A 26170-nucleotide genomic window follows, 5' to 3' on the forward strand; every position below is an offset into this window, starting at 1 on the left:
CCCTGTCACCAGGGCCAGCGCTGGCCCCAGCAGCAGCAAGCGGGACAGGACACGCAGTGAGCCCGCGTTCCCAGGCTGGAGCACACTGCCACACTCTTGGCCATGTAAATGCCATCAGCAGCCCAGACTCAGCATGGTAGCAGCACAAGACCTTACCACAGCTAAGCCATCTCAGCTCTGCTGAGAAAAAGGGAAGGAAGGGGTGGAAGCACTCATCAGCTATGCCATCTTCTCCACCACTACATCTCACAGGCAGTTAGTGCGCTTGACAGGTGACATGGCAGAACCACAGGCCATTAATCACAGCAATATTTCTATGTCAGAATGTTTAAATTTACAGCAGTACAGGTCTTCAAAGACTGAATGCCCAGAAACTTGGCAATACTGTCTCTGTCACGATTAATTCCACTGTTTCACTAGAGAAAGAACTTGGAATTTGGACAAAAAATGTGCAAATCATTCTCTCACTTTCTGAAAATCAAAAAGGTGTTTTACCAAGTAGCATCTGTATTTTCTAGCGTTAAATCAAACCTAGTAGGGCCCATAATCAGAGTTGGAAATTTAAAATTTCCCAGCATTCACTACACATTTTAGACATCATGTAATGGTGGGTATGTAAGAGTCTGCAAAAAGGCAAGCAGTTCATCTTTCTTCCCTGAGGCAGGATTAAGTATGTATAGAGGTTTTTAAGAACAGGTTAGACAATCCTTCAATTAGGATTTCATACCCTTTCTAGCTACCCTGTTCTGGTGTTCAAGTACACTTAAAATTGCACCTAAAACCCAACTTAGATTTTCATTTTTCCAAATACAGCTTACTAATTCTTGTAATAAAGATACTGAAAACAATTTATTTTTCTATCTGTAGCATCTTCTACCATTTTTGAAATCTATTATCATGTATGTTATTCCTCCCTTAACTACTGTCTTTTATAGAACAAGCCAGGTCTTTCAAAAATTAGGTTCTGAAATGTTTTTTCTCATTCTGCTACTTTAGACCTTCTAGGATATTCATCTGTATTTCCAGGTGCTAGCATTTATTCACTTAGTTGATCTCCCAACATCTAATATTAAACATACTTTAGTATCTTAATTACTTCAAACTGCTTCAATTTCCTCTCCTAGTCTAACATTTCTCTTTCATTTTCTTCCCGCTTATACGGCCTTTCATTCCCTGAACTCTGCTATCTGTAACATACTTGGCCATCCTTATCTCTTCCAGGCAAGCTTTAAGTGACTACGTATTTCTGGTTGCTTCTCCACACATTAAGGTGTTTTTCACTTGCTGCCAAATTACTGAAACTCTCTACAGTAGTAATTTGTTAAACCAATCACTATTTCATGGAAATTCTTGCTACTTGAAAACTAGAACAGCCCGTATTAGATTGCAACCTGCTGTTTACAAATTTGAATTGTATCTCTTTTCTTTAGCTTGCATGCTGTTGTTTTGGGGGCCTTTTTTGAATGTGAGATATATTCTAATTTGAATACAGAGTGGTACCTTGTCCTGTTTTCAATAAGGGAATGTGAAAGCCCAATTATATTAGGTATTAACAGTGAACTACATCTTAAATGCACAATGTTTGAAATTTTGCTTTTTAAAAGTACTGGAATAGGTAAAGAGCAAACATGATTCAAGAGGTAGGCCACAGACTCAAAACCACTAACCTTAACATCAATGGTAACGGAACTCTATGATGAAAGTTCCCAAAGCCTGTTTTTACAGACACTAACTAGCATCTTTTGGTAGCCAAGAGACAAAAGAATGAACAAATATGGACACTGAACCATCTTCACTCCATTGAATATATGCTACCTCCTTGGACACAAGAAAAGCAACGCTAGTTGACATTAGTCAATGACAACTCTGTCATCTGAACAGTATTTGCTGTTTTTTTTTAAATTCAATTCAAAACCAAGCTGGTTTAGTTTTCAGTATGCAAACACATAATGCCAATGGCCCACGTGCTTTTATGAGCATGGTGAATTCTTAAGACTAATTACTCCGAAAAAATGGTTGCAGATCTGAAGCTGTTTTATGTTGTTACATCCACAGAGAGACATAGCCTAGGCTTGATGTACAATGTAGATATAGTAAGTTTCACATATTCATTAATGACAGCTATTATAAAGCATGACCTGGTTTGCTTTTGTTAACAAAACCAAAAATATTCTATGAGCTATGCTTCCACACACAGTGTGCTACAAACATACTTACATCTTTTGCCATGTTACCAAAGACTAGAAATCGGTCCTCTTAAAATCTTGACAGCAGCAGGACACAGAGACAACAACGTTATTTTCTAGAAAGCAAGCAAAGACATCATCAGCTATAAAAATGAAAAGAGGGAAAGTTGTTAAAACTGGAATTATTGAATACCACAAAATGCGATTTACTTTTTTTTCAAAAAAGCGGTTTAAAAAGTTTTCTGTCATCACCAATTCAGCCCTTAAGCCCCTCTCCCCAACCCCCCCCCCGCCACGCTCAGGGCCTTGAGCTCTCCCTTGGCGGGAGCGCCCTTCCCCCAGCCCGTCCCCGATCCCAGCTGGGCAGCGGGCAGCCCACGCCAGGCCGGTCCCTGTCCAGCTGCGACCCTTGCAACACCGCAGAGCAGGGCGCGGGGAGAAACGGCGAGGGAAGAGATCCCTCCCTTGGCCTCCTCCTCCCCACCCCCATTTCCAGCAGCACGCACAAGTAGGCCTCGGGGGCCAGCTCCCCCCCGGGGCCTTGCAACGCACCCCCCCCCCCCCCCCCCCCCCTCTCCTCGCAGGCGGGCGGGCCTCGGTTGCACCGAGAGGCAGAGACTGGCAGCCGCCACCGCGCCTCGGGCACCCAGCGCCCACCCGCCCCCCGACCAGGGCCTCACCGCCCGGGGAAAGCCCTAAGCCCCGCGCCGCCTCCCCTCGGCAGCGAGGGGCCGCACTAATCGCCTCAGAGGCGGCGGGGGCGCGAACAAGGGGGGACGCGCCCGCGCGCCAGGCGGCACCGCCGGCGACCAGGGGAAAGGGGCGGCGGGGGACGCGGGTCCAGCCCGGCCCCAGCCCCCTCGCCCCGCCAGCGGCAGCACACCGCGGCGCGCTCCCCCCCACCCCTTCCTCCATCCTATCCCTCCCGCCGCTCCCCATCCTCCTCCCGCCGCAGGCCGGCCCGGGCTGCCCACACCTGAGCGGCCGAAGGCAAAGAGAGCCGGCTCCATCCCCCGCCGCCGCCCCCAGACAGGGACCCGGAGCGCGGAGCGGGAGCACCCCCCGCCCGCCGCCGCGCTGCTGCGGAGGCGCCCGACTGCACATGTGCGGCGGCGCGCGCGGGCCTGGCGAGCCCGGCGGGAGGGGGCAGGGGAGGAGGGAGCCGGCGCGGGGGGAGGCGGCGGGAGAGCAACGGCCCCAACGGCAGCTCGGGCGGAGTGGGGGGAGGGGAAGGGGCCGTCAGGGACCGCCCCCCTCCCCGCGCTCCGGGGCGGGGGCTGCGGGGGGAAGGGGGCTCGCCCGGCGGGCTGTCACTTCCCAGCCCGCCTCTGCGCCCGCCGGTCGCCAGGCTGGCGGGCTCCTGCCCCGGCGCCCTCGCTGGCCGCCCGGCCTTGCCCGCCCGCCCGCGGCCCCGCACACCTGCCCGCCGCCGCTGCCCCGGCCCGCGCCCCGACCGCCGAGGGGCCCGCGCAGGGGGACGGGGGGTGTGAAGAGGCGGCGGGGGGCGGGCGGGCGCGACGGCAGCGGCCGCTACCCGGGCCCCGCGCGCGCGACCCCGCCGCTCTTTCCTCTTTATTTTTTTATTTTTTTTCCCCCCCCCCGTTGGCAGGAAAAAAAAAAATTGAAACTTACACTTTTGTGCGTCCCACCGGCGTGACGCTGCGCGCTGACGTCACGGGGGTGTAGCGTGCCTTGCACGGGCACACGCGGAGCGGGCTAAGCCAACCGCCCGCCGCTCCATGGGCGGAGGGAGCATGCGCGGGATTTTCGCGCCTTCCTACTCCCCGCCCTGCGGCGCCGGCGGCGAGCGCGCGGGAAGCATCGGCGCGAGATTGCTCTTCGGCCCCCGGCGGCCGCCGCCGCCGCCGAGCACGTGGTCGTCGGCGCGCGGGCGCGAGCGGCTTCCCGCGCAGCGGCGTGAGAGGGCGGGAAGGCGCCGGGATCCCCCGCTTCCTGATGGCTGCGGGACACGGGCCCGCGCCTCGGCCTCGCCGCCGCGGGGAGCGCCGCCCCGCTCGGCCTCGCCGCCGGCCAGCCCGCCGCACGGCACAGGAGCGAGCGCGGGCCGGTGCTGCCCTTGCCGCTGAGCGGGCTGCTGGGGGCACGGGTGCTGGCGGGGCAGGGTGGTGCGGTTCGTTGCCGCAACATCCTGCCGGTGCTTCCTCATCACGTTTTGTCCGGCCGTTACTTGAGCAAGCTCACTTACAGCGGCCAGTGCTAAAATTAGGATTTTATAGTAATGCAAGTGAAAGTTTTCCACTAGGCGACCGCTCCTCTGAAGCTTGAATTAGGCCAGACCTGCACCCAAAAATTCAGCGCTCAATGGTTTGTGACACCTCCAGTCTGTGAAACCGGTGCGTATGCTAGCTGCATACAGCAGCCCCCGAAATGGTGTGTGTTAGCTAGGGCTGTGTGATGTAATTATACAGGAATTATGTAATTCTTGGCAAAAACCTTTCAGCACTCAGTAGTGGGGCTATACAGGCACAGCTACAATGGTGGAAACTGCAGCAAAGGCTTATACCTTAAAAGCTGAATTTCTTGCAGCAGTAGGTATAAGACTTAGTTGATAGTTGGGGGGAGCTGCAGACGCTTCTGCACGTGATACCAACCCTCTGTGGTGCAAGGCTGCTCATAACACCATAGAGAGGGGAGCAGGAAGTCAAAGGTTTATTCTTCTAAAACCGTGCTGCCTCCTGATCGTGCTTGGGAAAGGAGGCTGGTTGGAAACAGAAGGCACAATCAGCACAGCCACTATACAGCAGCAGAGCAGAACAACCTAGCACATGTGCTGGAGAAGATGCTGCAGAAGATGCCTCACCTTTAGTGACTTTTATCCTTTTTTTTTTTTTTTAAGACATGGAGGGAGTTGTGTTTTATAATAATGAGGAAGCACTAGCTACCCTCATTTTCTTTATAAATAGCAATCTTTGAAGGTTTTAATTCACAATAATCCCTCGCTTGCTGCTCTAGGGTTCCATAGCTGCTGGTACAGTAGCCTGTTCTAATAGCAACTATTATTACCCTATTGCTTCAGTTCTTCTCAACTAACCTTGATGGCAGTGGACATCAAAGCAAGAAGATGTTAATGAAAATATGTTTACAGCTGCTTATAACTTTTCAGAAAGAGACAAGAACTTTCACAGTCAAAAAGCATTAGGCATCCCAAGCCAGCTGCAGAAAAAACGCTTCCTAAAATACATTATCTCCTCTAGTTGATGCTGCTGCTCTCTACCTTCTGAGTCATATATACACTGCCTGTGGATTTAAACTGTCTCTGTATCTCAAGTCCTTGCCTGCACCCCTCCCCCCCTTCTATGTTAATTCTTGTAGTAAGAACCATTGCACTATCCCACCTACCACAAGCTCCTGCAGCTTCCAGAAATGTACCCTCAAAGGGTACAGGGTGAAGAAGGGACTACAGAAAAGGAAAACAGGTAGAACTGTATGACTGCACTCAGACACAAAGCATTGCCTCTTCTGTTTTTTCAAAATGGACCCAGTCCCATTTTGAAAAAGTCTCAGGTTGAAGGGAAACCACCTACCTTCTCTATTACAAATCAAAATTGACAGAAACTTATGAATAAAAAAATAGAAAAGAATTCATTAACAACTGTGATGTGTAGGAACTAAAAAAACTATACTAGCTTTCAGAATGGAGGATGAGTGTCAAAGGACAGAATATGAACCTCACACCACTACCTCCTTTTGAAACTATACAGCTGCTCTGCAAACATCAGATGATGCTTTCTCACTCTAGTCAGTGAAGAAACAGTGAAGAAGACCACCTTTTAAAATTACTCTTCTAGTTATACTTGTCCCCTAATCTTGCTGTGCTGCTCATGCTTCCCTGTGACCCTCTCTCTGTCCCAGCCTTCCTGGAAGACACCTGAACAAGCACATATGAGAAAGGATGTCCTGGTTTGCTAGCATTTATTTTGACACATCACTAATTGCACGCTCCCAGTTGTTGGTTTGTGTTTCTTTAGCAGAGAGTTGTTCACAACGGAAGTATTTGTACCTGTGGAAAAAAGCCTATCTCTGAGCTCCCCTTTCTCAGGTGTTTCTGAGCCTTTAAGAACTGTTTTCTGTGGCCTGACCCCCCCACTTTTAAATGTGCTTGAAAAGGAGAACAGATCACAACTTCAAACAGTATCAGCATGGCAGAACTCTGTGACAGACACAAGGAGGCTCTTATAAGAGGTCAAAGAACCACAGAGTCATATTGGTTGGAAAAGACCTCTAAGATCTTTGAGTCCAACTGTTAGCCGGACACTGCCAGGTTCACCTCTAAACCATGTCCCTAAGAACCTCATCTGTGGGTCTTTCAAACACCTCCAGGGATGGTGACTCAACTGCTTCCCCAGCCAGCCTGTTCCAATGCCCAGCAACCCCTTCTGTGAAGAATTTTTTCCTAATATCCAATCTAAACCTCCCATGGCACACCTTGAGATCATTTCCTCTCATCCTATCACTTGTTACTTGGGAGAAGAGACCAAGCCCCTCCATGCTACAACCTCCTTTCAGGTGGTTGCAGAGAGGGATAAGGTCTCCCCTCAGCCTCCTTTTCTCCAGGCCAAACAGCCCCAGTTCCCTCAGCTGCTCCTCATCAGACTTGTGCTCCAGACCCCTCACCAGCTTCGTTGCCCTTCTCTGAATTCCATCCAGTCATCTAGTCTGTAGACAGAAACCTATCAGATGCCAGAGGACATGCACGTGACACAGTTTGACCTCCTTGCTTCAGAACTGGAAGCCATGCCATCTTAGGAGATGGATTTGTGAGTCCCTGGCTGACATAAAGACCTAGTGATACCAGCTGACAAGCTTGTCAGTATCTGGCCTTGTTGGGAAGTAGCATCTCCCAATTCTCAAATTTCCGCTCTATTTTAGGAAATAGAAAATCCAGCTTGGCACCATAACCTTGAAAGTGTTGCCATTCCCTGATCTAGATTTTGCCCCCCAAGACAGGATCAGCTGACCCTGAGCCACTCTGGTCACACCATTGTCCAGTTTGTTCTTTGTCTCCAGCAATCAGTAGATCTTAGTCTTCCTCCGTGACTCACTGGTCCTCACTGTCTGTCTGTTTTTCCCACCTGGCACTGGTAATTACTCAACAGAGGCAGTGGGAGAACCCAAGCAGCACGCTTGGGCTGGTGGTGAAGCTGGTAGAGGCATGTCTTTCTCTTCTGCCTTTTGTCTCCTTTAGGGTGGGGTGGGCCACACATCTCGCAGCCCTCAGGACGTCTTCCTTCTTGCTTCACTAGTTTTGTTAGCTTCCTTGTTGTCAGGTCATCTTAATAATGGAAGTCTGGTACTTGCTGCTCCTTATAAGCTTTTGGTATTTCCCACAAAGATGTTAGGGTGGCTTGCCTCCTGTCACGCAGGGATCTGGTTTCCTCCACCTTTGGCGTTGCTCATGTGCTGGAGCACCGCCAGGATTGCTGATGGAGCGGAACTAGAGATTCCTTCCCTAGACAAACCCCAGGAGTGCTTTTGTGGTTAGACTGTTCCTGGGTTTACTCCAGCAGGCAGCAAGACCATGCCGGGTTTCTCACACCCTCCATCAAGCATCATCATGCAGCATGCTTCTGTCACGCTGGGCACCCCCACACGCCTCTCTAGCAACAAAGCAACCATAAAACTAGTAACATATGAGATACATGAGGCTGCTTTCTCCTAGTCTTTGAGGATTATAGGAAATACGAATTCTTACAGCTTTTAAAAAGCTATGTAGCCCCCATGGACTAGATGATGACAGCATTCCTTGAGCTGTCCTAGACCTGTGTCAGTCACAACTGCAAGAGCCTACCTCCCAGCTCCCACCAGACACCTTCCTGCTGAGGAACTGAAGCACAGCCTGCTCTGTGTGGGATGAACCCTAAGTAGGGTGGTTGTGGGTCCACGTATACCAGTCTGACCCTGGGAACAGGGAAGTGACTCACAAAGGATAAGCACAGCCCACACTTAAAAGCTTTTAAAATGTTTTGGTTCCTTCACCCTCAAGAGCAAATGATGATCAAAAGGTAGTAATTAAGGGGTAACATGCAAGAATTCCAGTTTTCAGAGAAAGCACCATACAAAACAAGCAACCACTCACCTCCCAAACAAACCAACCCTAAAAAAAACCCAAAACAAACCAGGTATGCTGAATGAGTTGCTACTCAAGCACAGAGCAGACCCTTTCTTTCCACTCCCACAAGTCCGTTTCACCACAGAAATATCCTCTCATCACTTACCAAGTTTCTGCCCTGTATCAGCTTTTCTGTATTCAAGTGATGCTGATCATTAGATAAATGAATGAGATAGAACCACTATCCAACAAGCTAAAACAAAAATTTCCAGAAAAGATCACCTGTTCTTCCACAAACCTTCAACAAATCATTTCAGGGCTTCCAGATCTCTGCTTGACACAGAAGGAGATTGTTACAGAGTACAATGTTCCTGAAAAGCTGCAATTGTATCTAAGGAGGCCAATTGTGAAATACTGTCCACATTTTCTCTACAAGGATGACTGATCATTGAGGAATAAGGTCTATTGTTTCTATCTTAAGATTGTATCATCAGACACATTTTGACATAGCATTATGCATTTGCATTTCAGAAAACATTTATATCTCAATACACCTCCAGATTTCTATGAGAAAAACTTAAACATCTGATTGTAAACAACCTTATCATATGTCCAATAAGATTAGTAATTTGAACTTACATCTAATACTTGGGCAATCCAAGTCTATGTCAAAGAGGCACAGAACATTGATACTCAGATGAGGCTCCTGTTTCTCTTTCCCCAGCTCCCAGAAAGGCTGGCCAAGTTGTGACCAAGTCAAAATTGGGAAAGAAGAGACAGAAATGAAGCAACCAGTAATCTAGCTAGATACTTGCTTTGCATTTTGGACATGGTACCAAAAGGACTCTCCACCCAACTCCTCTGAAAGAGGAGTTGTTTTTTTTTTTTCTCTTAAGAGACACAAACCATCAGTATTTCCTACTCCCCTCACTGGAATTTTCCAGAGAAGCACAGCTAGCCACAGCAATTTATTTGGACAAAAGGTTTACTCATCACAGCTGTAATACTTGTAATACTTTGTATAATAGTTTCAAGGGATAACTAAGAGATGTAATGGAAACCAGATAGAAGTCTCTAACATGATCTATCATATTTTTTTTTTTTCTTTCCCCCCAAAATACAGGTGGTAAACCAGATGTGAAATAAGCATCTTTCAAAACCAAAATGAGGCATTCAGGAGAGAAGCTTGTATTTCAAGCAGAAACTATAAGCTAGGTCAGGGGGTAGAGTAACATTGAAATATACCAACAAATCAGTTTTGAATTTATTTTCTGTTACAGACTCCTTTTATAATCAAACTATTTTATTCATAGGGCAGCTTTTACCTCTGTATTTGTCACTGTTCCTCGATAACTCCTGAAAGCCATTCAAGGAGAGGTGAAATTGAGATGCATTCCTGCAGCTTTTGTGAAGCATCAGTGCCTGGAGAGAAAGCCTCAAATACAGTGAGCAAGAACTCAAATATGGTGAACCTTACCTATCCTAACATTATGTACATGCTCCAGACTAGTCCAGGCTGCATTTTGACAAGCCCAGCAGATGTCAGAGAAAACACAGGAGGAAACTGAGGCTACTATGGTAGAGGAAAAAGGTATAAAGCACACAAATCCATCCAAAGATTTGGTTTGCTACTTGGAGGACAGCTTTCATTTTAATTGGCAATTTAAACCTATGTAACATGCATTTTTCTAATCAGTTTGTAGGTATCAAAGTTATTTCAGATGACAGTGTAATATCAACCTAAGGTGTTAATATATCTTTTAATAGTATTGTCTTTAGCAGATAAACCTCAAGATGATTTTTAAATTGTTTGTCAGAGTAGACTACAGTCTGAGTTAGCTTTCTCTGTAACACTTAAGGAATGGGCTTTTACAATGCTTCTGCCACTACATAAAACGTTTTAAAGAACAAAACACATTTAAGATCACATTCAAAACACTGTTTTTTAAAATATCATGATGTTTTAAAGAGATTAACAATTTATTCAATGTAAACGCAACATACAAAGTTGTGGAGTTCCAAATACACGTTCAGTCTGCCATTTCTTGTTTTGTGCAAATTAATTTACTTAATTTTGAAATCTAGTGTAGTATCAAATAACATCCAACCACCAAAGTTACAGTACTGATTTTTTTTCACATCTGCTTGAAATTAGACTTCCCAGTTTTACTAAATTTATTTTTGATTTAAAATAAAGAAAAAAATCCTGTAAACAATTACCATACCAGCAGTTAGCAACAAGAATGGGTGACAACTGTCAGTCTTCAAATATAACTTAAGTTATGCCCTTTCTTAACATCAACTTTTAGTCAAATATGTAAATAAATACAAGAACTAACACAAATAAAAGTTACCACTGTAGGAAAATACATTATATGCTGTAATTCGGAATAAAATACCATACAATATTGGCTGCATCATTTGGAATATGTACTTGACTGCTTAAAACAGTTTGATGCTAAACAGTTAAACCTTCTTTTTTTTGTGTAGAGCTCTACACTTTTACTCACCGTTAGAAATGTGTCTTGTGATTAATTTTATACTAAAAAACTCCTAGATGTGAAAATGACTCAAGTCATTTAGTGAAAGAAGATACCATAGGCACCATAATATATATATTTTTTTCTTTTTAAACAAAATCTGGTGATGAACCAGCAGTAACAAAATAGGATGAAAATTAAAAGGCACATTCAGGCAAAAAATAATCAACACAGTTTGCATGATGCTATATTTAAAAAAAATAATTTATGCTCTGAATAATCGATTGGATAAGAAACAAATATTCTGTCAGATTCTAATCTGTCAGAACATAATTTTGTAAAAGGTGTGCAATTCAAATTACATAATTACTTTTTAATGTTGAGTTTTGTTCTGTTTTAGGGTCAGTATAAGGCTTATGACCAAGTGCATGTTAAGAGGACTGACTACTCAAAACCTCTTGCTTTCTGAATGCATAGAAATCCAATGAGCAATGAAGATGTTCCTTGCAAGAAGATGTATTCTTGTACACGTGCAAGTTTTAATCAAGTACTTGAGCGTCTTTCAGGTCTTGGAACACATTTCATAATCGCAGCTCTCCACAGGGCAGGGGCAAGTAAAAGGCTTAGAGTTGTCACACTCAGAATAAGAAGATAGACCTGAAAATTGGAAATAAAAGCTATTACTTCTCTTATATGGTAAACTAAAAAGTACCTAGAATTCTGAGGAGATCAGATTTTTCTGTACAACATTTTCAGGAGACTTCACCTGTCTTCCCAGCCAACTATGCATATTTTTACATAATATGTTTTTACAAACAAGTGTATGCACAAATAATCTACTTGTCTGTTTACCTGGTTGGAAGACAAGTACAAACCCAACACTCTGAACTTACAGAAAACAATTATTTACACGTGTAGTTAAGAGGTCAGTTTTGAAAGATCAAGGTCTGCTAAAAGGTCAAAGGCCAAATACTACTTTATTAAAAAAAAAAAAAGCAAAAGTATTCTAGCTTAATGATACAATAGCAAAGTGCTATTGTGCTGTTTTAGACACTAAAAAAAGCCAACAAAAATCCCTTTAATTTGTGCTGCACACCTCCTGAAATAACTTCTTACCTACATATTCTGAAAGAGTCTTGCAAAATGGCAGCGGGAAATAGTTTTGAGGTCTCAAACACAAGAATGACTTGAAAATTTCAGAGCTGTATAAACTTATGGAGTAGACAACTATGTGAGAGAGCTGCCACCAAAAAAAAAGAAAGCCTAAAGGCCTCCAAGTGCAGTGGGTGGGCCCCTAAACTGGTTCTGTGATCACACATGGATACCTTGAAACTCTATACAAACATACAATATTTATAACTTCTAATTATATGCAGACATGAACATGAAAATGAATCACCTTTACCTATACAAATGAACAGCATTGTGTAAGTTTTTCACACATGCTTTATTTGGAATTGGTTCCAGCATTATACAGCTCACTTGCTCACACAATGAAAAGCTCAAAGCGACAGCAGAGTATTTTTGTGAGCAGAGATACAGAGGAGAAAGCAGCTAGCACTAGAAAACAAGGTCAGTTGTTCTGTCTCTATAGCCATAATTTGCTATTTTTTCAAGATGAAGTCTGCTTTGTGAAATTAAGTATTTCCACAGCTCCAATATAAAACTAAGCTTAAAGGTTCTTTCCTAGGGGATTTTTTCTATGACTACTGAAAAAGCTGGTTGTTTTTTCTACAGAGGATTTAAAATTAACAAGCTTTGCAGGTAAAGATTACAAGTTTGTTTGCTTGTTTAAATATTAAGGCAATTTCCACTTGACCATATCCGCTCTCTGGTTCTTACTGAGATCTCCATAGTCAAATGCTATAGAACAGGGGTGTCAAACTAATTTTTTTACTGTGGGGGCCCATCAGCCTCGCAGTTGCCTTCAAAGGGCTGAATGTAATTTTAGGACTGCATAACTGTAAGAGCAGTTACATTTATGCAGTTCTAAAATTGCATTAGGCCCTTTGAAGCCTGGTGTGGCACCTGGTTAAAATGAGTTTGACACACATGCTAGAGACCCTCAGTTACTTCTTTCTATAGCTACATCAGGATCTTAAAAGCAAAGGCTTCTCAGTCTTAGTGACTTGGGTGCTATCTACAACTCACTGCTCAGTTAATAAAGAAGCTGTGAGAGCAGTTAAAGCAAAGCATTTATAATTAAGCTATTTACAGGTAAAACTTGCTATTTAAGATAATAAAGTGTGATATGAAACAAGTGAAAAATGGAACTAAGAACCCTGTCAGGGGGTGTCTCCATCCAGGGGTTGATTGTACCTGTTAAAAGTTGAGGGATGCCACAAAATTTGAGTGTATTGGTATTTCAAATACACTGTAATACAAAACACCAGTAAGTTACACAGGTGCAAAAAATGAAGTTGATAACTACAGAAGAGCTCACCTCCCGAGATATGATCCCTGCTCTGCGTGCTCTGCTTCCCAGAACAAAAGAGAATTCACTGACTTGTGCCAGTCCTGCTGAGACAATCCACTTGATGTACTGGCTGGTCTTTGGAAGAATCAGAGAAAGCACAAGGACTGCCAAGACAAACTTTGAAAACATAGTGGGGTGGGTTTTTTTTTTGTTGTTATACTTTTTTTTTTTTTCTTTTTTAAAATTAAAAAGTGCAATAGATGAAATAGTACAGTATTTGTAAGACACATAGCATCAATTACAATAATTATGGACATAAAAATAAACTAGTGGAATTCTAAAGGTGCCTTCTGCAGTAATGTCAAGAAACAAATGTACACTGCACAGTAAAAACTAGTATCTTGTTTACTATAATAAAAACACTTGATAACTTTGTTGCAAATCTCAAGCTACACAGACATTTGTCCATGCATAACTTACTTTAAAAATTAAAAAATTTTCAATAGCCTAAGAATATTGTGTGAAACTGTATTCTAGTCAATAAGATCACTCCAAATACAGATTTACAGCAAATATGTAATATTCTGTTATATCAGATGTTCAGATCTTGCACAGAATTTTCATTAAGGCATGCAATACAAAGATTATTTTGACTATTAAAAAGATAAAAAGGAGAAAAAGAAAATACCTTCATTATGACCACAGACAATGTAAGGAATAGTAAGACTGTAAGCTCATATATTACAAATGTGGGGAAAACATGAAGTCCTAGGAGGAAAAAAACAATATGTCAGTGTTTAAGGCGAATATCTTACTATGATAATTTTCTGAGTTAATAAGAGATTTAATTGCAAGACTGTATTTGCAAAAACAAATAACCAAAAAGCCCTAACTTAACTACCAACACTACTTACTTAATCCCTAAAGCACTTCCTGCATTATCCAACGATTCTTCCTTTGAAGGGGTTTAGCATAAACAATATTCCAAACTAAGTTAAATCATATACCACTGACACATGAGCACTTCCATTTATAAAGTTTTCTCTTTTCCACAACAGTCAACAATCCAGAATCTCAACTGAAACACACCTCTAGAAAAAGCTATAAGAACACTGCAGGAAAACAACTCCATTGTGCCGCATAGTGATTTTAACATACACTTCGCTATAATAGCTGTTTAACGTTTTTGTATGACATGGTAATGAACTATCACTGTGGGAGCAACATGACATTCAGTATTTGTATAGACTATAGCTAGGACAGAAAATGTAACTGTTTGGATCTCATGACCCTCACATGAGAACACTGGAAGTCACCTGAACTCACAGTCACTTCGACAAGAATCACATAAAGCCTAAACCCAGCAGAATTATATAATAACACTTTGCTATGATGGTGGTTGGTTTGTGTTCCCTTCTTGCGGGGGGGTGTAGTGTGCTGTCTTTTTTTTTTCTTCCCATTTTTTTGTAATTTTTGTTAGGCAATTAAATGAAGCAAGGTAACAAGAACCATAAAGAGCACAGAAATTTGAAACTAAATCCCGCTGATATTAAACATCAGAAAAAGAAGTATTAGTTGGAGAATCCCTGGAATCACTGAGGAAGAACCTTAGTCATAGCTAAGTACATGTTTTCCTCTCAGGGTACAAGGAACTTGTACAGGTATAACGCAACTGTGTGTCTTTGGAAGCTCATTGCTTTTTCACAAAAGCTCCTAAAAAGAAGAACCAAAGTAGTGGTGGTGTTCCTGATAAATCCATAATAGTTGGCAGTTCTCCAACCCAATTATTTCTGGTGAAGGACAAGAGTTTATCTTTCTAAAGTATAAGGCATTCAAATCGATGCTGTAACTTCTTATTTTAACACAAGTTTTCAATAATTTTCCTTGCCCCATAGCACTGCAGAGACAGAACCGTAGAGAACTAAGAGTCAACTTCTCTGAGTGCACAAGAGCAGTTACTTACAGTAAGTGCAAGACATTTTTGTCCATACATACATTCCATTGTGGATAGAAACGTATTTCAATTACATCAGAGACTTTTATACAAGTGCTACCCAGTCAGTATGCACACACCGTTTTATTTCTTAATTTCCTTCCAGCTACTGAAGAAAAAACGAAAAAGACTATCCTTGCCCAGAGAGGTGGTGGATGTCCCATCCATGGAGACATTCCAGGCCAGGCTGGATGGGGCTCTGAGCAACTTCATCTAGTTGCAGATGTCCCTGCTCATTGCTGGGGGGTGGACTAGATGGCCTTTGAAGGTCCCTTCCAACCCAAACTATTCTATGAATAAAGAGAGAGAGGCAGAACAAGAAGGACCATCACACCAAAAAAAGAAACCCAAATGTGTGCACACATGCATGTGGAGGGGCAAGTAGCTTCTTTTTGCTGTGTATCACGTGCATATTTCTCATTCATTTTGAGGCTGGTCTCAGAAACATACATGAAAAGCAACTAGAGAAATCTAGCCTGTAACAATGTAATGCTTAATAAGAGGCCAACTCCCACCAATCTCAAACTGAACATTTCAAATGGAGGCTATAAATATAGCCTGGTGAATCTACCTTTTCTGTTCCAGAGCAGACAGGCAGTCTGAAGTTCATTTGGACATCATCCTGACATTGAGATAATTACCATATTCAAAAGAGCCGAGGCACAAACTACCACAGATTTCTGTACTAATCCTGTGTAAGTGTCTGTAAGGTGAAGCAAACCTAAACCTGTTAGATACACTATTCTGAGTGAACAAATAAACATCTCAGCATGCCACCCACATTTTAGGAGAAATAAATCCCTCCATAGTGGATTTCATGGTCATTACAGACCCTTACCCTAGATGCAAATTTGGAATAAGGCCACAAGTCATATCAGACTACTAGAGAAGCACATGAAGCCTTCCTGACAACAGGAATGCCATCAAAAGATGAACTTCATAGACAGAAGGTGCATGAATATGGCATTTATTTCAGTGGTTTTAACTAGACTTTGTGACTAAGCTCAGGAGCCACTATGGACTTTTTCTCTAAAATGGAAGAAACACTTTCATCAAATTCAAGAACTTCAGCACCGTCATCAGATAGCATGTGGCCTGTCACCAATAGCTAGGATGTCACTTAGGTACATTTTCACAGAGCTGAGCGTAAGCCACTGGACTTCAATTTTAAGCAGTGTTCTGGAATAGCTGGAATGGAGGCCTGGGGATGAAGGTGACCTTGCATCAATGTCAAGCTAAAAAGCACAGTTCACTCCAGTAAATTGGTACGTGTTCTTCTACGGATGGGTACAAGCAAGACTTTGCACATTCTTTTTATAAGTACTTTTTTCTTAACAAGTAAACTCCTCCCTCACCCCCCCAGTTAGACAGATTCCACCAATCTGCTGGATGGCCACTAAACAGCAAGTGAAGATCCAAATGCAGTTATCACTACATCCTAGAAGCTCCAACATCAAGAAAAGGAATCTTAGAGATCCTTGATGGCAAACAAGATCACAGAAAACAGAACTCTCTTGGTCAAACTGGAGCCAGTAGAATTAATTCTGACACATTCTCAGGACAGGATATCACTCAGAAAAAAAGACAGACTATGAAGCATTGGGATGCTGTATCTACTAAGAGTCTTAATGAACCTAAGAGCAGAGCTAGTAAATGCAACAAATGCTGTGGGAAAAGCAAGATGTGCGGTTCCAGACACCTGGATGATAAAGGAACAGCAGCAGCACTGACACTGTTGGCATCACCCATCTTCTGAAGAAAAAGACAAGACTGTTAAAGGGTTTTCAGCATCTTGCATTCAAGGTCCAACACTGGCCACAATATTTACCCAGAAGGCAAATGTGGAGTCTGACAAGTGAGTACATCTGTACAGCACATTAAAGACACACAACTTTGTCAGTGAAGAGAAGTGATCTGCCTCCTCCTGATTGGTCCTGATGCCCAATTTCAAACTCCATACACCCTGTCAACTGACAGAAGATGGGAAAAAAAAGTCAAACAGTCCATACAGAGATGCCGTCCATCTTTCTAACAAAATCAAATGATGCAGAGGTGGAAAGGAAGGCTCTGAGTAGTAGGTTCCAAAACAGAAATGAAAAAGAAAGTTCTCAAAATGTGGATTGGCCCAGATGCTCTCTCAAAAATAATAGCGAGGACAGAGACTAACAGGAACTCTCTAACATCAGCAGAAAGCATAAATAGTCAGAAAACTTGAAGAACACACACAGGCCTAAACAAATGTACAGATGAAGAGTAATGCAAAGTACAGCTGTTAATGCCTAACTGCAAAGGTGTTATTATTCCCACAAATGCACCCATGTGCAAATTTGAAAGCAGCAGCATTACACAGGTCAAGCTAAGGGCAGGACCACTATTACAGATATTACGTGAACGAGTACTGTTCAGCTCAGCTTTCAGGAACCAAGAGGATTTCTGTAGTGAGAACAGAAAAGCAGGCATGTAAGGCAAATAAAATAGGAACTAACTATTCCAAATGACATATAGTAATTTTTCAATTAGGTGAATTTTTTATAGTTATTCCTTTATTCTAAAAGGAGCAGAAATTATATTACTGCAATGGTGTACCATCCCACTTCAGGATCTGAAGTTTCTGCTCTCTACAACAGGGTGCTTGCTGCATATAGCAACAGGCCTTCTCTTAAAGGCAGGGGAGAAGACACTTCCCTGTGGCCTTAACATGATTTCACATTGTAAATTTTTATATATTTATAGATACATATCATTTGCATGTGTACACATGTAAGTAGAGAGCAAGCAATAAATCTTCTCCTACTAGACTCTCATAAAAAGTTGAAGAAATACTTTTTGTCCTAGTCAGGTTTTCCTTGCAACATCAGATATCTGACTCCTTTTCAAAACCTACCTCCTTGCCACACCACAGGGCTACCTATTAACACAAAAATTTAAAGTAATTTAAAGTAGAGGGAGAAGGGTGGAATAATGTTTATTGGGGGGGGAAGGAGGGTGTTTGGTTTTTTGTAGGCTGTTTTTTGTTTTTGATTTTTTGGACGGTGGAGTTGTTTGGCTTTTATACAAGCAAGCATTGTCACGGTTTGTCAGAAGCCTATAACACAGCTCATTTTTCTGATTTTTACCTAACTTTCTTCTGAGGCAGGAATAACACACATTTTCTGTAAAATCATACAAACTTGCTAGGCAATTTTATTTTCTCTCCCTTCTTGCAATTATAATGGTAACAACAGTTTAAAATATTTTAATTCTGTAACAGAACTACCAAAATAATTTTATTACAGTATAAGGTAGGCTATATGGAACGTTGCCAGCATGCCAAATGAAGTCTTTTTATTTTCTTGTACTGTACCAAACTTTTATCTCTAGTCTTAATTTATTCAGTCACAGGAGTGTAGGACAGTGTATTGTTCAGTCCCTTGTCAAACTGACTTTGGGCTTATAGTTACTTGTCGTGCTTTGTAACCCTCATAACACTACCTACTCCATCACCATCTTTACTAAAGTGCATAAGCAACTTACATGTGAGCATTTAGTAATTACTCATCCAACCTTGTCAGTCATATGGGCCCACAAGTTTTACCATAGCTCACCACTTTCTTTTAGTAAAAAATCAGTTACTCAAATAAACATACCTATTACTAAGCAATCTGACTGGTCAGCACAAGCTATTATCATGGGCTGGGTGAAACAAAAATCAAGACTGTCAAGTATAACTATTTCCTTTTTATTTTGATAACCACCATAAATAGTTTTAGTTTCTGTTATGAAACAATGGGTATCAAACAGGTCTATGAAGAAAGGCATTAGATGATAGGACTTCACTATCATCTGAATAAAATATATGGAGATAAAAAGAACAATAGAAAAAATAAAACCAGAAGAAAAACTGAGGATGGTCTTAAGGGCTGGGGGAAACAAAACCAAAACAACACCACCACCACCCCTCAATCAATCTAAACCAAGAATTTCTGAGTAAGCATGGGTTGAAGGAGGTTGGATTTGTGCAACAGATCACATTCAACCCCCCTATTTTAGACCTTGCAATGCCCACAAAATAGGATGTGGATGTCCTATACAATCCACAGGGCAAGTGGTTTCTCTCAGAGCCTGTTTCCTCATTCCCTGTCTCTAAGCACTTCAGTAACATGTTTCCCTTTCCTTTAAAAAAGAGCATCTTGGGGCCTGCATGGGCAGCTAGAGAATGTAGCAGTTCAAAAATGAAGCTACCAATTGACCATAAATATTCTCAGAGTTAACTTGTTCTGGATAACAAGCATGATGAGTTCCTCTTCTGGTCTCAGGCATCAATGTTACATTTCAGTTGGCATTCAGGAAGTCTCCGAGATACATCCTGTTCAATTTTTTTTTTTATGTCTGCATTGAGAACACACATATTTTCCTAACTAAAGAAACGCAATGCTATTAAAAAAAATATAATCTGTATCCATTTTCATATTCTGCTTCTAAAGAAAACCAAGCCATAAGGACCTTACAACTGACTCAAAATAATAATTCAATTTTAGTATAAAGTACAAATATATCCACTGTGAAGACACTTTTTAAAAAAAAAAAGGCAGAAAACCCAAAACAAAAACATCTTTCTACCTTAAAATTTTTAGTTACATGTTTTAAATAGACCAGACAAGTTCAGAATTAACAATGAAAAACTGACATTTAAACAATAATTGACAGTATAACATGGAAAGCGCTTATAAAAATGAACGTTGTAAGTTAACATTTTAGGATCTCAACAAACAAAACAAATCTATTTCCTCCCCCAGTTTGTAGACACTATATTTTTTTCCTCCTCCCCCACATTTGTAGGTTAACACTATTTTTTGAGCGAGTTTTCTTAAAGTTACCTATGGATGCAAAGAAAATGATGGCAAGAAAGTCACGTATTGGTTCAATACAGGACATAATCTCCTCAGTAACCATGTGACCCTGAGAAGAGATCAGAGCTCCGGCTAAGAAGCATCCCAGCTCCATTGAAACATCCAACAGCTCTGTGATCTGTCAAGGAATAACACAAAAATCTATTGCTGTTCTCTAGCCCCGAGTGACTTCATATACCGTTTCACAGTGAAAGTATAAAACCGTACATTGCACTGAATGCAGTAAATTACTACGTCTTCACGCAAGTTCAACAACAAATAGAATTCAGTGTATTTATTCGAGTGTTCTGTGGTATTGTATTTACACAAAAGACTCACAAAACCAGTTTCCCCACCATGTTACCTCTCTCCCCACAAAAACAAAAATAAATTCCTTCATATATGTTGTAAATGTTCTGTGTCAGCCTTAAGGATAGCATCTGATTTCACAAAAATGAGTAAGACTATAACACTTCAGAGGCAGGATTGCATAATACATTAAGGCTGTGAAATAAAGCAGTAAGAACAGCATGTTTTCTAGCTGTCAAACAAGGGGAAAAAAGTCAAAGCTTATAATTTGGGAAAATAGTCTCAATTTAGCAGAAGTCCAAGCATAAATTATGTTTTATTGTTGTAAATTGGACCTAAATGTGCCTGTGTGCTTTACTGAATAGGGATGCATTTAAGCATGTGAAGTAAACTGCTGAAATGAAGCACGATATCTGTTTTAAAGAATCCAGGCTGCTCTTCATTCTTTTTTATTATTTGAATATCCTACTAGAAGAAAGAGACGAAGCATGTAAAGCGACTGAACTCAAAACAAAGAAACTGCTTAAGGCAATGCTTGGAACATTAAAAAAAGCACACAGCACTTCTAGTCAGGATAAAGTATATTTTAAAAGAATTACTTTAAAACCATTCTGCTGCAGATGATCATCTTACTAAGAAAGGGCAATGCTATTAATATTAATAGAACATTTAAAACTGAAGACTGATTTCCATACTAATTTAAATAAAACAACAATACACCATAGTACATTTATGGGCAACGTTCATCATATCTTGAATGGCTTTACACTCTAAGGTAAGAAGCTAAAACTCAAGTGACTTAAAATTAATGGAGGAGAGCAAAACACACAATATACAAGTCTCTATGCCACCTAAAAATAAACACCAGACTTTTGTCTTTTGAAGTAACAATGTCTGAATGCTTGTCACATAACTCTATTTGTGCTAACAGTTTGTAATTTATTGCAAGACATCTAGGAAAATGAATTGGTTCTGTCAACTAATACAAATAGTTGCTGAACAAGCAAAACCAACGAAACAACATTACAATGTTACTCTAATTTTAAAATAAAAGGAATTTCAGTGCTTTTCACCACAGTTTGAAATTTTAAGAGAGAAGAAGGAAAGATATAGAGATATATATATATATATATATATGAGAAAGGTTTTAAAATCACCAAAAGACCAAGAAGTAAAGGAAAACAGTAATGAACAGGAAAAATTTAAGTTCTTCTCAATCACACATTAGTTGTAAAAGTCACAACTTCTTGAGTATGATTAAGATCCAATATAGTATCTTCAAATAGTTGGAATTATTTTTACTATTCAGCTATAATCCCCCCACTTAAGTGTTTTCAGCTCTAACAGGGCTCCAGATCAAAACTTTTATAGCTAATATTTTAGGTATTCCCACATACACAGTTAGGTTACCTTGTAAGAAGGGATTTAGCATCCTGTGTATCAGAATTGCATGATACCGTGCTGTTATGAGAATCGCTATTCAGGCATGGAGCAATTTAAGTAAGAAATGTGCTTGTTCAGGAAGCATCAGACATGTCTGAAGCAAACTGTATGTCTGTCTGGGTTTGCTCCCACCACATAAAAACAAGCTGAGTATGAGGTAAAGACTTGAGGCAAATTTTGCTTGTCTGCTCTTTAGGTACTACGTAACTTCAGGTCATCAAAATCTATAGGTCACTCTACACACAGAAAGTGTGAGGTGGATGAGAGGGCAAAAAAGTAACAAAAAATTAGGTTATTTTCTTGACCCCATCCCCTCTCCAGTCTGTTCTTTTGTCTTACACCTAGATTAATCCAGAGACTTCTTGTACTATTCCCATTCTGGTCTCTGGTTGTCCAGTAACATTACCAATAAGTGGATAAATTTCCCTCAATTAAATCTGTAGCATCAGGGTTTATTATATATAACGTGTGCTTGCACACACACATACACTGGAGAAGGTTTGTTTTACTGGCAGGAAGGCATTCTCAACAAAATTTCTTACATAAGCAAAATTTGGAAAGAATTTTGCATTTAGTATCCCCCTTCTGCTTGTATCATTTTTAATATTTTGCCTTTACCGAACAGGGCTGCAACAATAATCCTTGGGCTCTGCACTGTCTTTTTCTCAATTCCTACATTACAGAAAGCTTTTTCGGTCAAAATTAGATGAAAAGTTCTGTCAATTTACATGGTTTTCCCAGTACAATTTAGTTTTCCATTGTTTTCAAAGATCCCAATTTATTCTAATTCAGAGAGGATTTCTTTGCTTTCTCTAGAATATTGGGTATTTATGTTCAAATGTTCTACCATAGCAATAAATAAAATAAACATTACTGCTATAACATGTTCCAGATGAACTTCAACCATTTGTTCAGCAGTTGTCTTGCCTATATTCTCTAATAATGTGCATCTTATTGCTACTCTTTAATCATCGTAAAAGCTTAATGAGTGAGGTAAGCCAGTAAAATTAAAGACATCTCTGATGAAAATAAATGTATTAGAATTCCACGCTTTAATAACTTAAATCTGCCCAAGAGTAAAGAGGTGAATTCTAAGCTTGCATTTTAAGTGAAGCCTTAACAGAAATGGAAAAAATTTTTAGTGAGCCTTGTAAAAACAGCATCCCAACCATATTTTATTAAATAGTTAACCAGAATATTTGAGATTACAGTTCTTCTTTAATTTTCTCCATTTAATTGACAGAAAAGAGTTTCTAGGCAGGTTAGGAGTCATTGAAAACCACTCTAAGCAAACAAGGAATTACATTCCTAATACACTGCAGGGAAAAGTATGTACATTTTCCTATATAAAGTACAGCAATCATATAGCTATATTTTCTTTTTGTCTTTTTGGTATGTAAAGCAAGCTCACAATTTCCCTCCGTTTGCTGCAATCACTCCAGGTCAACCATAACACAGTCGAACTGGAAGCCACTTCCCCCCCCCCCCCCCCCCCATATGGATGCACAGTCCTATAAACCTGTAGATGTGACTGTTACCTTTCTTGTCAGGTCTGGTTTTATTTTTTTTCCAATTCCTTAGTAACATTCAGTAGCTTGGTTTTAAAACAAAAAACTGAGCACTGTCCTGCAGAGACCTAATGTGGCAATTCTTTATCAGGACAGCATTTAAAAACATTTTCCTTGTAATGTTTCTGTACATACAGAACATTAAAAAAAAGCAACACTACACCAGTGAACACTGTGGCTGACTTCTAACATGTTCTTTAGCTCACTGTGTTGCATATCTTGACCTAAAAGTAACAGTTTGTCCATCAATACTAAACAGTCACATTTAAAACCATAAGCTATTCTGCTCTTTATGTTCAGATTCAGGAAAATAGTTTCCCACTCTAAAAAACAACCAAAACAAAACCAAACCACACCCACACAAGACAAAACCAGTTTCTGCATAACTCAAAGCTTGAAAAGGAGTTGTGGAAAGCACAATAATGATCTACTGAACCTTTGTTACTGATGACAAGGTACATGACTGAAAGATACACAACTGTGTCTCAAAATCAGCTAGACTTTAATAGGATTGGCACTTGACACTATCCCTGCCCTGATCTGCATAACTAGTTGAGGGGAAAAAGGGAGAGGGAATTTCAGTTACTTCTGAGACTATCATAAAGAGCTCTTCAGCTCCAAATCTCAGTACATTATCTCATATTTGAGATTTGTTGCATCTCTTTTACTCTTAAGATAGTTTATCAAAAAGAGGTGTATTTAAGATCCTGTTTCAGATTTAATGATTTGCAATGGTATCCAAGTGAGCCAAGCAGTTCAGAAATGCTCAAAAGTCACTTCCATACATAAAGTTCTTCACCTGACAGGATAATCCTTACATCAAAATTGCTTACCCACACTACAATAAAAGAACCTCTTCTGTCCTATCTTCCCTCTTGTTTTCTCATATAGAATTTGCCCTTATTGGTAGAGAAATGGCAATTCTTGTTTAATTAGTCATGTGAGATGTTCAAACACAGGAAACAAGTAGCATGAATTAAGTTTATATATAATGTGCATGACATGTGCTAGTGTTAAAAATGAACTCCCAACACAGGATAAACTTAGGTGGACCCCAGAAATTCAGTCAACACTGAAGCATGTACCTAGTAACCGTATATATGGAGCAGGAACACCATATCATTCCCACCTCCTTTGCCATGTATTGGAAAGGATGTGGCCTGCAGAACAACTCACATACTACACAGAGAGCTAAAAATATTTTGTTTAAAAATGTTTTCTAAATGGAGCCAGAGAGTCATCTTTGGTTAAGGCCACTAAAATATGCACACTCTGATTCCTGCTTCTACAAATTCAAAAGGTTTTTATAAAATTACATTAGTATAGAAAATTCTGCATTTACAGATCATTATACAAACTCTGTCAATATTTAGGCTTGGTTTTCCAAGGAGAAAGATCTTTGCAGAAATCATGACAGTTTAATTGTTTTCCTACCTGAAACCCAAACTCCTTAATTTATTCTTTCTGAGTACATGCAGTATTTTTCTAATTAAATTGTCATCCCCCATCCTGTATTTTTATTCCTGACATAGTAGGGCATCTGTATCAATTAAGATTTGTTTTCCAGAAGATTTGTTGAGCCATTCAACTGGACAATCAAATACATTTTTTGTTCTGTTTTTCATTATTGATTTTTAAGCCTTTGTTCAAACAACAACTTGTAGCATTACTACAATGAATGTATCGGTGTCAGTGAATATCAAGCATCTCAATCGGCTTACTAAGATGACACACAGTATCCTTTGTACTGTTACTTTGGATATATTATTTATCAACTTTAAAAAATTCTTTTTTTTCCACTTAAAGTACACAAAATACTTGTTCCTTCACAAATGCTTCCCATACAGAAGAAGCTTTCTGTTTTTGCAGTACAAATCCAACACACTCAAACATACTCTCCCTCAGGTTTGTGTACACATATATATCCTGTGAAGTCACATAGACAAACTCCTTGTACATTTGATACATGATTTGGGCACAATATGCCCAATTCAATCAGATCAGTCTGTGTAGGCCATATTTTAATGAAAGTAGAACTGCTTCTAGATACCGTAATATTTTATGCAACTTTTGTGGTTTGGTTATGGTTGTTTTTAATTGAAATTGTTCTACAAATGTTATATCTGCTTGTTAGAAATTAAAAAGGAGAAAGTAGTTTTGTTCCTTTCCTTATGAGATGGCACTCCTGTTTGGAATGTGAATAGCTGTTTAGAGGTATGGCATTTTTAACCTATATAATAGAAATCATCAAGTTGTAAAGCTATGCTCTTGCTAACTTCTTTCTTGACCTTCTTCCTACAGGAAGTCAGCTTTCTCTATTGGACCTGTAATAATTCAGCAAATAGCCCTAAAGAAAAAGGCACACGCACAGGCACTTTTGGGGATAATTTTTGTCAGAACTCCTTAGAGGACATAACAAACTACACTTCCAGGATGAGCTTCAAAGCCACAACATTATCAGCAATTGTCACATTCTGTTCTCCAGCAGAATAGTTTTTCAGAGGGCTGAAATGTGAGATAAAAACAAGTAGAAGATTCAGAGAAAAATGAACTAAACCCAAAAGGGATTTCAAAACCTATGAACCTTAAGGCATTTCTCTACTTTCTCAACTTCATCCCAAACTGTTTATCTCTCACAGAAAAATAAAAGTATTTTATAATAAAAACCATGTTGAGAATTTGCTATTGAAAAGAAACTTGTGAGCAAATGTCACAATCAGCTATTATCAGTATCTCAAAACCCATCCTAAATTCTTTTGGAATGCATGAAGTAGCCCCAAATTAAACTAGAATAATGATTCTTTAACTGGCTGTATTAGAAGTTGCCAGCAGAAGTT

General features: G+C 40.6%; 2 protein-coding genes across 13 annotated transcripts in view; both read right to left on the reverse strand.

The window, feature by feature from the left end:
* TFDP1 (transcription factor Dp-1) overlaps positions 1 to 3801 on the reverse strand; it is a 47354-nt gene extending 43553 nt beyond the window's left edge. The window contains exons 1-2 of one of the 4 annotated variants that reach the window (XM_080359937.1): positions 3606 to 3801; positions 2218 to 2302 (exon numbers count right to left, since the gene is read on the reverse strand). In XM_080359937.1, coding sequence (XP_080216063.1) covers positions 2218 to 2229 — 12 coding nt within the window. In that variant the 5' untranslated portion in view covers positions 2230 to 2302; positions 3606 to 3801. Of the gene's footprint in view, positions 1 to 2217; positions 2303 to 2396; positions 2422 to 3162; positions 3294 to 3605 lie in introns of those variants that run through there. The other 3 variants (XM_080359938.1, XM_080359935.1, XM_080359936.1) reach the window with 3 other exon arrangements.
* Positions 3802 to 9592: 5791 nt separating this feature from the next.
* The window catches only part of TMCO3 (transmembrane and coiled-coil domains 3), a 36113-nt gene continuing 19535 nt past the window's right edge, over positions 9593 to 26170 (reverse strand). For 6 of the 9 annotated variants that reach the window (XM_080341849.1, XM_080341850.1, XM_080341851.1 and 3 more), the window contains 4 exons: positions 20002 to 20152; positions 13841 to 13920; positions 13180 to 13329; positions 9593 to 11393 (listed from right to left, as the gene is read on the reverse strand). In XM_080341849.1, the coding sequence (XP_080197975.1) occupies positions 11280 to 11393; positions 13180 to 13329; positions 13841 to 13920; positions 20002 to 20152 (495 nt within the window). In that variant the 3' untranslated portion in view covers positions 9593 to 11279. Of the gene's footprint in view, positions 11394 to 13179; positions 13330 to 13840; positions 13921 to 20001; positions 20153 to 26170 lie in introns of those variants that run through there. The other 3 variants (XM_080341853.1, XM_080341854.1, XR_013921968.1) reach the window with 3 other exon arrangements.

This window comes from Nesoenas mayeri, assembly GCF_963082525.1.
Source record: "Nesoenas mayeri genome assembly, chromosome: 1".
Lineage (NCBI taxonomy): Eukaryota > Metazoa > Chordata > Aves > Columbiformes > Columbidae > Nesoenas > Nesoenas mayeri.